Source organism: Branchiostoma floridae, chromosome 17, assembly GCF_000003815.2.
Source record: "Branchiostoma floridae strain S238N-H82 chromosome 17, Bfl_VNyyK, whole genome shotgun sequence".
Classification (NCBI taxonomy): domain Eukaryota; kingdom Metazoa; phylum Chordata; class Leptocardii; order Amphioxiformes; family Branchiostomatidae; genus Branchiostoma; species Branchiostoma floridae.
In genome coordinates this window covers 9473103-9485332 of record NC_049995.1, presented here as the reverse complement: position 1 = coordinate 9485332, position 12230 = coordinate 9473103, and the positions used below count along the sequence as shown (strand labels likewise).

At 40.4% G+C, this 12230-nt stretch overlaps 1 protein-coding gene across 1 annotated transcript; it reads right to left on the bottom strand.

The window, feature by feature from the left end:
* Positions 1-1841: 1841 nt before the first annotated feature.
* LOC118404835 (putative ammonium transporter 3) lies at positions 1842-10715 on the bottom strand. Its single transcript, XM_035804203.1, has 11 exons — positions 10540-10715; positions 9159-9336; positions 8416-8536; positions 7726-7991; positions 7007-7175; positions 6369-6440; positions 6148-6207; positions 5779-5855; positions 5336-5433; positions 4168-4293; positions 1842-3452 (listed from the first exon to the last, which is right to left on the bottom strand). The coding sequence occupies exons 2-11, from the start codon at positions 9271-9273 to the stop codon at positions 2352-2354; spliced, it is 2205 nt and encodes a 734-aa protein (XP_035660096.1). The 5' UTR covers positions 9274-9336; positions 10540-10715; the 3' UTR covers positions 1842-2351.
* Between the last annotated feature and the right edge of the window lie 1515 nt (positions 10716-12230).

Below are 12230 nucleotides of genomic sequence, written 5' to 3'. Positions count from 1 at the left end.
AAAACTAAATGGGAGCTGATTTCAGAAATAAGTTTTGTCTGTTTGCCTCATTGACCTCATCTTCGATCTATCATGGCCGCCGCGTGGGAAAGTGTATAGACTTTGGAGGATCATTTCTGTCCCATTTTGATTACTCTCTCCTTCGAATTCTTTCTTTCTCTCTCTCTCTCTCTCTCTCTCCGTCTCTACCCTCTCTCTTTCTCTCCCCTTCCCTCTCTGTATATTTGTAGAATGTTTGTCAGTGTAACTTTCTCCATCTATCCACCTGTCTTCGTGTCTCTGTACGGTGTGTGTCGTTTTTTGTTTGCCTGTCTCTCTCTCTCTCACTCTCTCATGTGTGTGTGTGTGTGTGTGTGTGTGTGTGTGTGTGGTGTGTCTCCATTTCTTCTTCATTGTCTGTCTTCCTTTCGCTGTGTGTGTGTTTGCAATTTGTCGGTATCCGTGTTCTTTGAATTCCATTTCTTTCCCTCTGCGTGTTTGATATACATAGGTGTATTGCTTGTGTCACTCGTTCTCATTGAAATGTCGAAAATGGCATTTTTTGGTCGAAAAATAAATCGGCTTTATTTTCAGTGAAAACTACCTGGTTGTTTAGGAAAATTCCTCTTTTAACCATAGCCAAAAAATGGCAACTTATTATTTTCGGTCCCATTGGTAATGCATTACAGGGCAGGTAACAAACGTTACCGGTAACGTTTGTTACAACAGTAGACTTTACCCTGTTTTCTTCGAAAGGACTCACCTTATTGACTACATCATTTAGGTATAAGTGGACGTCCCTAGGAACATTTTAAAAGTGGGAAGCTTTTTTACACCAGGTCAAATAGAAAGCTTAGACAGCATCGAACAATGGTAACGTTGGTTACAGTCATTCTGTACAACATTTTGCTAAGCAAGGTGGGATACAAATGACAGTCAACAACCCTTTCTTGTTTCTTTAGAAAGCCAGGAAAACTGTACAGCGTCACGAAAACGGTCATTTCTAGTCTTATATGTGAATAATATAACCGTGGCAACCATCGTACTCGTGGTGGTAACGTTTGTTACAGAATCTGGCGACAGGCATAAACCACCTCACACAGCCTCCAAGATCAGTGATAGTAGCGATCTGACGTGATCGGTCGGAGGGCCTGGTCAGCTGGTTTCACATACCGAACAATCATTCTGGGAACTGAATTGTTACATTTTTGGCTACTATTTGAATGCTTCGTTTCTTCTCAGGCGACAGCCATTTTTTAGGGGTTGAAATCCCACCCGAGGCTATAATAACCTTCAAAGCCATGAACCAATATGAATGTTGTTGTGCATCTTTTGTAAAACATTACAGGGGTTGTGGAAAAATGAAGGAATCAGTGATTTTGTCTACAATTTGCTCCATATCAATGCGTAAAGCCAGGCGACAGCATTTCGACATTAAAATGAGAACGAGCCGTGTACCTAACGAGTTACACATATACTTGAGAGTGATAATGCAAAGGAATATTGTTAGGGACAGAGTAAAAGTACCTTTAATTCAGACATATTACTGAGCAATTGACTCTAAATACACAAACATGTATAGATGTTAATTAACGCAGTCCCGTTAATGAGCAAGAGCTTAACAGACGACGGAGTCGGTTTACTCTCTGATGCATTTGTTACTTGACTTGAAGTCTTTGTGAAAGCGTGTGGAGAATTGCCATATATGTTTTCTTTATATTTCCTTAAGTCAAGTCATATTTCCTTGGGGATTATAGAGGTCGAAGTCACGTGATCACGCCCTTGTCTCCTCTTTGTTTATTGTCTATTCATGTCGATGATATGTAAATAAACAGAAAATATAGTACAGCACAATTCAATACATTTTTCAATTCTACATGTTTAATTTTTTTCTGCTGTTACTATCAATATTGATAATCTGAAAGAAAAATTACAATTTGACTTCATTAAAGACCCTGACTTCGAATCCAAAGCAAATTGTTAATACATTGGTGAAATAATATCGTAGTAATTCCGGATAAATATTTCTAACATTACATCAGTTTTTTAATTGAGATACAAGAATGCTGTCTATTTGGATACAATAACCAGATATCACTATCGATATATTGTAACACTACCCGTATATATATATATATATAATGATTATCATGATTGGGGATTGCTTATTGCTTGTGAAAAATTAGTGATTTAGATTATAACAATTTGATAGGATTGAAATGTATACACGGAAGATTTACAGAAATACTATCTCTTGCTGGCTGGGGTTAATGACCCCTCCCCCTAGGGCGGTGGCATTTCTAGGGCCAGCCGCTAGGAGCGTGATTTTAGTCAAGCTACCCACGGCAGTAGAAACAAAGTTTGTTTCACTATCAGTCCGAGTCGTGAAACATAAAGGTCATAGTTTGACCCCTTGAAATCCGAGGGAAAGTGTCCGTTGCCGGGTAGGTCACCCTGTCCCCTTCAAGGAACCGCAGAACCTTCTCCCTTCTCTTCAATGAGACGGACTTTCTGTCCAAGATCGACTTAAGGATGGACTTTCGCAAGTCAGGGTCATTTCCTATCGATACTGTCTCGCCATCAGTTGATGTCTCTTGAATGGTAGACAATGTACTGTCGTTTGAAAAGATAATGCTGCAAGCTTTAGAAATGGACCCTTTAATGCTTCTAAGACGACGACTTCCCTTCTTGGCTGTGTCTTCTTCACTACCATTGCCAGAGTCGCAACTTTTGTCTTTTGTTTCTGAGGCGAAAGTCTTGGGAATTGTTTCAATCTCAGACTCGTAACTGATGTCATTCTTTTCTAAGGAGTTTATCTTGAATGGTGATCCAGTCCCAGAGTCGTACCCACTGTCTTTTCTCTCCAATGAGTTTTTCTTAGAAATCGTTCCATCCTCAACGGAGTGTCGTATGGCGTTTTCTTCTTGATCTCCCACGACGCTTGCAACCACGTGAGAAACTGTGTTTTGAGTCTTTTTAGTCCCCACGACATTTGTGGGACGGTGGACTTCGACCTCGTGTCTACTCGGGTTGGTCGAAGCTTGTCTGGAATCGGTTCCGACTCTGACGCCAGGGGTTCGTGTTGGTGTCGAAGACTTTTCGTTGACGTGCGAGACGTTTGTGACGTCTTTTTCACGTCTGACGTGAGTTTTGACGGGCACATCTTCTTCACTCTTCTTTTGTCTGCCCTCTGAGCTGGAGTCATACCCATCCTTCTCCTCCACCACTTCCTCTCTCTTCTTCTCCTCTCTCTTTTCGTCCTCTCTTTTCTCCGGCTTCTCCGAGAGCTCTGCAGGTGGTTCTCCTACACCGTGCTCGTACAGGTCAAGTCCTCCCTTTTCTACTTCCGGGGTCACGCTCAGTCCTATGGTGACGTCAATGACCTTGAAGACTGCAACGGAAGTGCCGGCACTCCAGAAAATGAGGATGACTGCTTCCAACGTTTGAACTCCGAACAGGTACAACCCTCCTCCCTTTAGAAGAATATGAAACAACAAACAAACACTTGAGTATCATCTGGCACGATTGGAAAGATATTGCATGAACAGAGCTTCCATCGCATTCTTTTTGGCTGAGCTCTTTTTGCCCTTCTTTCTTTAAAATGTAACATTTGTACTTAATGGCAAATGGAGATATAGATTTTTACAAATTAGGGTCTAATTTGCATAGTTATTATATAGGACCATATTTTCTTGGTGGTAAATAATGGGATTTCATACTTGTTACAATTATGTAAGTTGATAAGTTAATTAAATGTGTACCTCATCATGCATTGATTATGTAAATGTTATGGTCATTTGCATGATTCATCACGAAACGGAATTCTGTCAGGGAAGAACAGATTTTCACACATAGACATATTCTACTTTTTTCGTTCAAGTATCTGAGAAAATGAAAGAATATACACAAACTGAAGGGTACAAAATTTCCCGCATATTTTGTAAGTCACTGGATAACAAAGTACACAACGAAGTGTTTAACTATTTATTCAGTCACGTTTGGGACCGCATTATTAACACTGCAGCAGCGACACCTAGCTGCAGTATGAAGTAGAACAAGTCAGTGTTGTCCCGTGTTAGGTGACAGACGGTCGCCGTACCGTTGGCTAGGTACATTAACAATTGGTTTTGTACATAGAAATTTCTAACCCTATACGTAAAGACCGTATATAGCTCGAAACATCCTCACCTCGATCATACTCCGGTATGTGTTGGGTTGTCCTTCCAGCTCCAATACTCCAAAGATCCCTACAGACAGGACTCCCCACAGTCCGCATGCGCCGTGGACAGCCACACCATTCACGGGGTCATTGACCTGGTGATCATTTAAGAAATCGCATCAGATTGTTTTATTCTATTGAAAAACCAAATAACGGCTTGTGGTGTGCTTTGTAAACCCTGTCATTTTCTTAATCAATCACAACCTATACTTCGATTCTTGTAATTTTAGAAGAGAGGACGAGCAGAAAGTGTTTATAGTGTATTACTGCATGTTTTAGAGAGAGAGAAAAAGAAAGAAAGACAGAAAGGAAATTGTCTCCATTTCATAACCTCCAAGCAGATCTACCTGTGGCATTAGGCAATATCAAAAGCTTTCCAAGCAGTGCATGCCCGTAGCCAGGGGGGGTTCGGAAGAACCCCCCCCCCCCACATGCTCAAAGGTCCACTTTTTCATGCTCAAAGGTCCACTTTTTCATGCTCAAAGGTCCCCTTTTTCATGTCCAAGATTTTTTTCAATGGCATGACTGATTTGCATTATTCACTAATAGACATTTCATTCAATCCTAGTGAGTCTATCAGCAAAATTTGCCCCCAGAAAGTGCAGGAAATGGCTTTTCAGAGGGTCCAGATTTCAAAATTTCCCGGACCACCATTGCAACGCCTCCCACCTTTGGTATCAGACATGGCGAAAATATGTCGGGGGAGTCGGCCTCAAAGACTTATGCCAAAAACCTTTTGTATTTTAAGACAAATTCCATTGAACTTAGCCAGCGAATTTTGCCCGTCAAAATGCAGGAAATGGCGTTTCAGGGGGTTATGATTTCAATTTTTCCCGGGGGAGCATGCCCCCGGACCCCCCTAGGCAGCTCACGCCGAAGGCGTGAGTCTCGCGCCTGCGGCGCTCGATGGTCCCACAAGTACTAAAAAGAAACCCCCCAACCAAAATCCTGGCTACGGGCATGCAGTGTCCAACAGCTGGTGACCGTTGGACACTGCTTGGGCTACATTTGAAACTGCCTGATACCACGGGTAAATCTACTTGGAGATTATTTAATCGAGAGCTCAATTTTCATCAAAAAGAGAGCCAGACGTTCGTTGATAGTGAGTTCTACTATTCAAAAACCTTTGTGTTTCACCTTTAGCTTGTTTAGTCCTACGGGAACAAAGTAGGCCAGAGCAGAACTGACACCGCCTATTATCACAGCAGCCCATGGATGGGTGACGCGGCTGATACCTGGGTACACAAAATTAAAAGACGTCATTTTTATTTTCATCATCATCATCATTTTTATCCTGATAACAAGTGACATGAAATACACTGAGGCTTGTAACTTATATGTGGTATCTGTATTGACCATCTCTGGATATATTCAGTGCTCACTTCATTGATATGTGAATATCTTGACGCAAATGTACACTTTGTACATGTATATATTTGTCCGCCATGTTGACTGTTGCATCATGGGAAAGCTGTAAGACGTCCTCGCTTCCAGAATTCAGACTGATCCCATAACTGATATGGGCATAGGCTTAAGTTTGAATATCTTATAGCTCGACCTTGCAAGATAAAGTTGCTTACCTGAAACGCCAACTAGTGACCCTAAGATTCCTTGCGTCAGGTCTCCAGTTTTTATCTTGCCTTTGTTGAAGTAGTAACTGGTTAAAAAGAGATAAGAAAATTAAACTTTTAGAAACCTGTTCAATCATTACTGCGGTTCTTAATGTACATGTATTAAAGTACTATGAACTTTAATTTAAAAAGATACCAGAATCCAGTATAAATGTCACAGAATATTAAACATACTAAAGATGAATGATAATGTACGAAGGAAGACGTCGTGCCCCCTACATGATTAAGTATTTCCGCAAAGCATACATCCTACAATGCATAATGTTTTAAGTTTATCCCCCTGCATGTACAGACACTATATAACGTATTTGCACTTACCTTAAAAGGATGGCAACGATGGCTCCAGTTGAAGATGAGATAAATGTATTGACCACAGCTCTGAAGAGGATGCGATTTGACAAATATTAGGCATTATGATGTCTGCTCTTGGTTAAACTTAGAACAAGAAATTCAAATCTATATACGTGACAGACGAGTCTTTACTCTAGACTTTGTATAATATGCTTTTTTCTGAATGGTACAATATATAATATATTTACCTTGAAGCAAGCTTCCATTTTAACCCAGCGATGCCGAACGCGCTCCCTATGGCTAGACTGTGAAAACCGCACCTGCCGGAAATGACGTCACAGAGTAAGATTTATATTTCCAATATGGCGGTCATTTCAAGACTATACACTATACTAAAATTGTACACGTTTGCAGCAGAAATGGATTCCACATGCAGCACAACTTGTCTAGCCATCTGTAGAAAAATAAACAAATTTTCCTGTTTTTGTTACGTTTTTACCATTATGCAGTTGAACAGAATCTACTACAATTGGAGAAATGCCACTACAGCTCCAAAACAAACTGCTAGGAGGTCCAAACATGCATCACTTCTTCCATAAATCAAAAGCTATCTACCACCAAAACACCAAGGCAATTGCATGCCCAGGTCAAAAGATACAAAAAACGGAAGTTTTTTCTTCAGTACCAAGGTCAAACGACAATCGACAATGACCTTCGTCTTCCCAACCCCTACCCACATACCAATAACCACCGTGATACATCTAGGGGTTCTAAAGTTATGCTGACCACTAATAGCCGGAAACAAAAACAGACAGGCACACAGACACACCTAAAACTATACCTCCATTTTCCGTGGAGGTAAAAAAAGTTTTGAATGTGGTCTCACCAAATCAGACATGAGCCAATCAGCATCTTTTCAGGTGACTCCCGTGTTGGTTGTTGGCTTTCTGGGTTGGATTTTTCCATCCTTCGTCGTAGCATGAGCTTGGCAAGAACCAAACTGTGTGTTCCTGATATCATGTGCACAGGACCTGCACCTGACACATCTGTCGCACCTACATATCGAAGAAGACAAGAAAATACAACCACATGTACGGTTATCCATAGATACAAAGTGCAGAAAACCAGTCTACAGAATTGTTAACATTGATGTCTATTGGAAGATAATTATACTTTTAAAAAGGTTTTATATGTTATTTTTCAATAGTGTTTTTTCATAACTTTTTACAGACACCAATCTGTAGCATCTGTATTTGCCAGTTTTACGACCAAAAACAAGAAAGGCTGTTAAAAATACAATAAAGTTAGCTATTTTGCTTAGATTTTTTTGCTTCTTTACTTAAGTAACTGTTATTTTGTGTATCATATCACCTGAATGTCTAACGCTAGTTCACCTTTATCCACGGGGTAACCTATATCCGTTGCTTTTAAAAACAGTGGTTCCGGATAACAAGTCAACGAACAATGATTTTAAATTGCAATTTTGAAAATATTGCACTATTAAACCAGTACTAGTGTCTGTCAAATCCATGTCCTTAAGTACACTTTTAAAAACAACGGATATAGGTTACCCCGCGGATAAAGGTGAACTAACGACGAACGTACCTAGTAGTTTTAGCCATCCGTTGTGTCCCCAGACCCAGTGCATAGGGAACACCAACAGCAGGACGTTCACGATGCAGTAAACCATGTAGGCCTTCAACCTCATTTTTCCCGCCATTGCGCCTGACACGAGCGTGGTCGCCATGGTAACGTACGACAGGTGGTGGAAGAAGTGCGCGTACTGCCAACCCTGTAGTCTGACGTCAGGCGCTGTGACGAAGAACGATCCCCAGCCGCAAAATGGATTCGTGCCGTAATCCCTCCCAAAGCTGAGGAAGAAAAACGTCGTAAATACTACTGTCCAGTTTACGGTAAAACATAAATATTGGCTACAAGTTTGAAGAAAATCATTACAGAAAACTTTTGAAGGATGCAGTCATGATTGTGATTTTTCTGCGGCGTTACCCATAGTCCTCCTGTCTCCCATCATGCAACGGTAAGGTCTGAGTTACGTCATTTAGGGAAAATGGCTGGATGAAGCAAGCATTTGTCGATAGTCAAGGTCTGTGTCTGTGTCTGTGTCTTCTAAATGTCCAAAAAAGGCTAAATAACAAACCACTTTTTGTTAAAGAACCTGGAAAATAAATAGCAAATCTTTTCTTTATCTTATCAGCTTAACACGGTATCCTCTCTGTAATGAAATGTACACGGTTCACGAAACAAACACAATAAAAACTAAATACTTGTCATCACCTCAGGGCATAGCCAAATATCCAGTATGCAAATCCGCCCAGGACAACACTGCAGATGCATTTCGTCACTACGTTGACGTCATTTCCGGTCGACACCACTGCTACTTCCCGTAGTGCCATTCCTACAAAAAAAAGTTGAAAGAAAGATATGAGGGCGCGATGGACATATGAGATGATATCATGATATCAATCTATGTCTCATTTGTATATTTTTTTACAGATTTAAGCTGTGACTACGACTTGTTTACGAATGAGAGGAACTGACATGGAAGAAATTACAATTGTTACTTACAGTTAGAGCCAGGCAGTGAAAAAGTTTCTACTCAGTAATTTTCTACTATTGTGTGTAACGCAACGGGTTCATTGACCTGTGACTGGGGGTTAACGACTTCTGTTCTTTACACTGGGTGATGTTTCGCCCCGGGCAGTCAGCCCTACCTTTGTTCTCATCTTCTCACCACTAATTATAAGACCCTGGTGAAGATAATGTCCAGGTGTACAATGCGCAGACTTTTTTCTAACAATCATGTACGGTAGTGTGTGTGTGTGTGTGTGTGTTTGTGTGTGTGTCTGTGTGTGTTTCTGTGTGTGTGTGTCTGTGTGTGTCTGTGTGTGTGTGTGTTTCATCATCATTAATCATTTCTACAAGTAAAAACCCAACATATTGATTAAGCCAACGCAACAGATTCGAGTAGTCTCTTTCTATGTCAATGTTGATAACTGTTGTACTGTGTAAGTTCCCACCTGCTTGTATGCTGATGATAGTGAACAGACTCGCCAGAACCCATGATGCATCGTCGAAGTCAATGAACTCTTCAGGATACCCGGATGTCAATGACGTGATGTTGGATTCGTTCATCGTTGAAGTTCAGGGGGGTCCTTTTCTTTCAAGAATACATGAGCTTCTGTCTCGTACTTCTTTCTGTCAGGATTAGAGAAGAAAAAGTGGAAAGAAGTATATTAGATACATACAATACTGCTGTGTGGTCAAGTAGCATGGGTAGCGGGCACGTGGATGAGATGTCACGTTTTGAATTCCTTCTGTTCCTGACTAGACATTGTTTCCTTGGGAAAGGCACTTTAAACGACTTTCCTCATTCCCACAAGGTGTAAAAACTGGTACCTGATTTTGTTTAGGAAGGTAAAAGGCGCTGGAAGGAGAGGGATGGGTTCTGCTTTCCAATATCATGCCCTAAGACACACTGCATAACAACCAACATGTACCTCATCAAAAAGGGTATGTGACGTTTACCTATACCTTAAACAGAGCTAGTTGATCATACAGGTTGGACCTACCGTGTCTAATACATATTTATGGTGTTTCTATTACCTGTAGTCTCTGCGTTAAGCTTCAGCAAAAGATTACAGTGAAAACGACAAGCCAGGCAACTAAAATCATCAGTTGCATGGTCATATTTTGGTAAGAATTCACAGCTGACTTTTTTCGGGCATTTTGCAAGGCTTTTTGCAAGGCCGAAAAAGTACATGTAGACGAAGCAAACCGTTTTTTTATTTCATCGATATAAAACTACATGTAGTACCAAATACACTCTTACAGTCCTTATATTTACCTATGTCTGTACATTCCTGTCCGCCATATTGAAGAGAAAATATACAAAATCAAAACCCTTGACATCAATTTGCCTTCACGTAACTCTGTAATATCATGTTATATTATGTTATGTTATGTTATATCATATTATAACAATATGGTGATACGTGTAAAACTAATGCACATAACGAGCTCGAGAATGGTCTAGTTTTAGTACCTGAAGGATTTATTCTTCGGGTAACAAAAAACAACAACATGCCCTACTTTCCTTCCACAAATTTCTCGTTACTTTGACGGGATTCAAACCTCTCTAAGAAGATGTATTACGAACTAATAAGCAAAACATCGGCTTCTTTATGTCAAGATAACTTTATTCGATGGAAAATGTTAAATCATTTTGCCAGATATGAAGAACAAGTCTGTAGTACTATAGTGTTTTTGAAAGTCCTTGAGTATTTGTTACGGTGTGAAGCTACACTATGATACAAACATCGGAATGGCATTTTCATGCTTCTCTTTGGTTACTTTCCAGTAAATCTATACAGAAGACGGTGTAGAAAACAAGCAGCTTACCTTGATTTTTCAGATCGCTGATCGTAGATGTGTTTTGTGTTCGGCCAGAAAAGCCGATATGATGAAAGACGAAGGATTCTTGCTGACACAAACCCTATAATTTTCCGAACAAAGGAGTTGGCCACAGGCTATGAGTGAAGACGATGGGAGACTGGCAACTGGCCTGAAAACCGCCGGAGCCGTTCCGTTTCCATGGCTACGGACCTGGTATGACTGGTTGGACGTCCTGTTTTATGTTAATTACATCTATTTCTGAGTAACCGACCGTATCGTGTGTTACCTCATTTCTGTGCACAGGTCGGGATGACCTGGTATAGAACTTTATTGCACGACAATTGTACAAGATATATTTATGTATGGCAACGACTATTTCACAAAGTACAAAATAGAGGTATATATAGGATAAAGCTTAACAACCTAGTTAACATATAATAATAAGGGCTAACATAATTCTTTGATATAGTGTAGAAAAGGTAGGATCTTTCGTCTTCCACTGTCTTCGAAAAAGGAATCGAACTCAATAACCCAGGATCTAGATTTAGCTTTTACTAGCTTTAGACTAGAGTAGACACTTGTGATATTGTTTTCACACTGTTTGAATCTCTTGTGTTACCTGCAATTAGCCCACGGGCAAGAATTTGCAATAAACTTTACAGTATTACAAAGGCTAATCATTAGTTTCGGTATTCTTTCTGGTATATCAGGTTTATTGTTTGATTTAATGAGAAGTGTTCTGGCACTGCAAAATTAGTGCTGAGACCAGGTTCAGTTCTGAAACTTCAGCCACGAGTGGGCAGCGATGGGAACAAAGTCATTCACTGCTCCATGGATATCACTTTAGCCTTGCAACAGTAGTAAGTGACTATCTCTATTGCACAGGAAGACAGGTTGCATTAGATCAGTTCTCGCATGGTCCGCTAGGTAGCGTCATTGATACGTTCACCGGTACGTCCTGCCAAAGCGTTGAGTTTTGGATCCAAAAATCATCGGAAGGTCACGTATGCTATCTCGCCCTTCCGTCCTTTTATCCTACTTTCAAGCCTTTTTTTCCATCTTCATCCCGCTTTCTCTCCTTTTTTTTTAATCCTTTGACCGGGTGCTTTGTAGTGCTCCCAATGACTTCTGCAACGGTCGTCATAGTAACCAAATAATCTGTCGTCACATAGGAGACACTTTTCTAAGCTCAGCGTGTCCCTCTGAAGCGCAGTGACCTGCAGCGTATAAACATTTTTTTTCTGTACAGTTTCTTGAATCTGAAGAATTTACGCACACAAACTAAAGCCCTGTCCGACACAGTATAAAATGGGATTTCTCGTATGGGTCTTTACCAAACTTAACCCTTACTTCTACCTTTAAAAATGTTGAGCCCTTTTCGAATTTCATCTAAACAAAACAACATAACATGAATCTTGAACACGGGCCACACAGAAGCCCCAATGGATAAGAAGCGGTAGTGTATGCACTTCAAAAATGTTTCGCTAGATGACGTTTTTCACCTACCGCTTGCTTTATACACATACACTTACAGTCTGTCGAGAACCATCTACCATTGCGAAAGTGGGAAAAAAACTATGTATGTTACTCAAAGACTTGTTTTCAACGAATTTTCATGACTTTTTATCTATTTCTATGCGACAATCCAAGCCCGATAACATTTGTATTGAGAAGTACACGTTTATGTTCATCTGCCA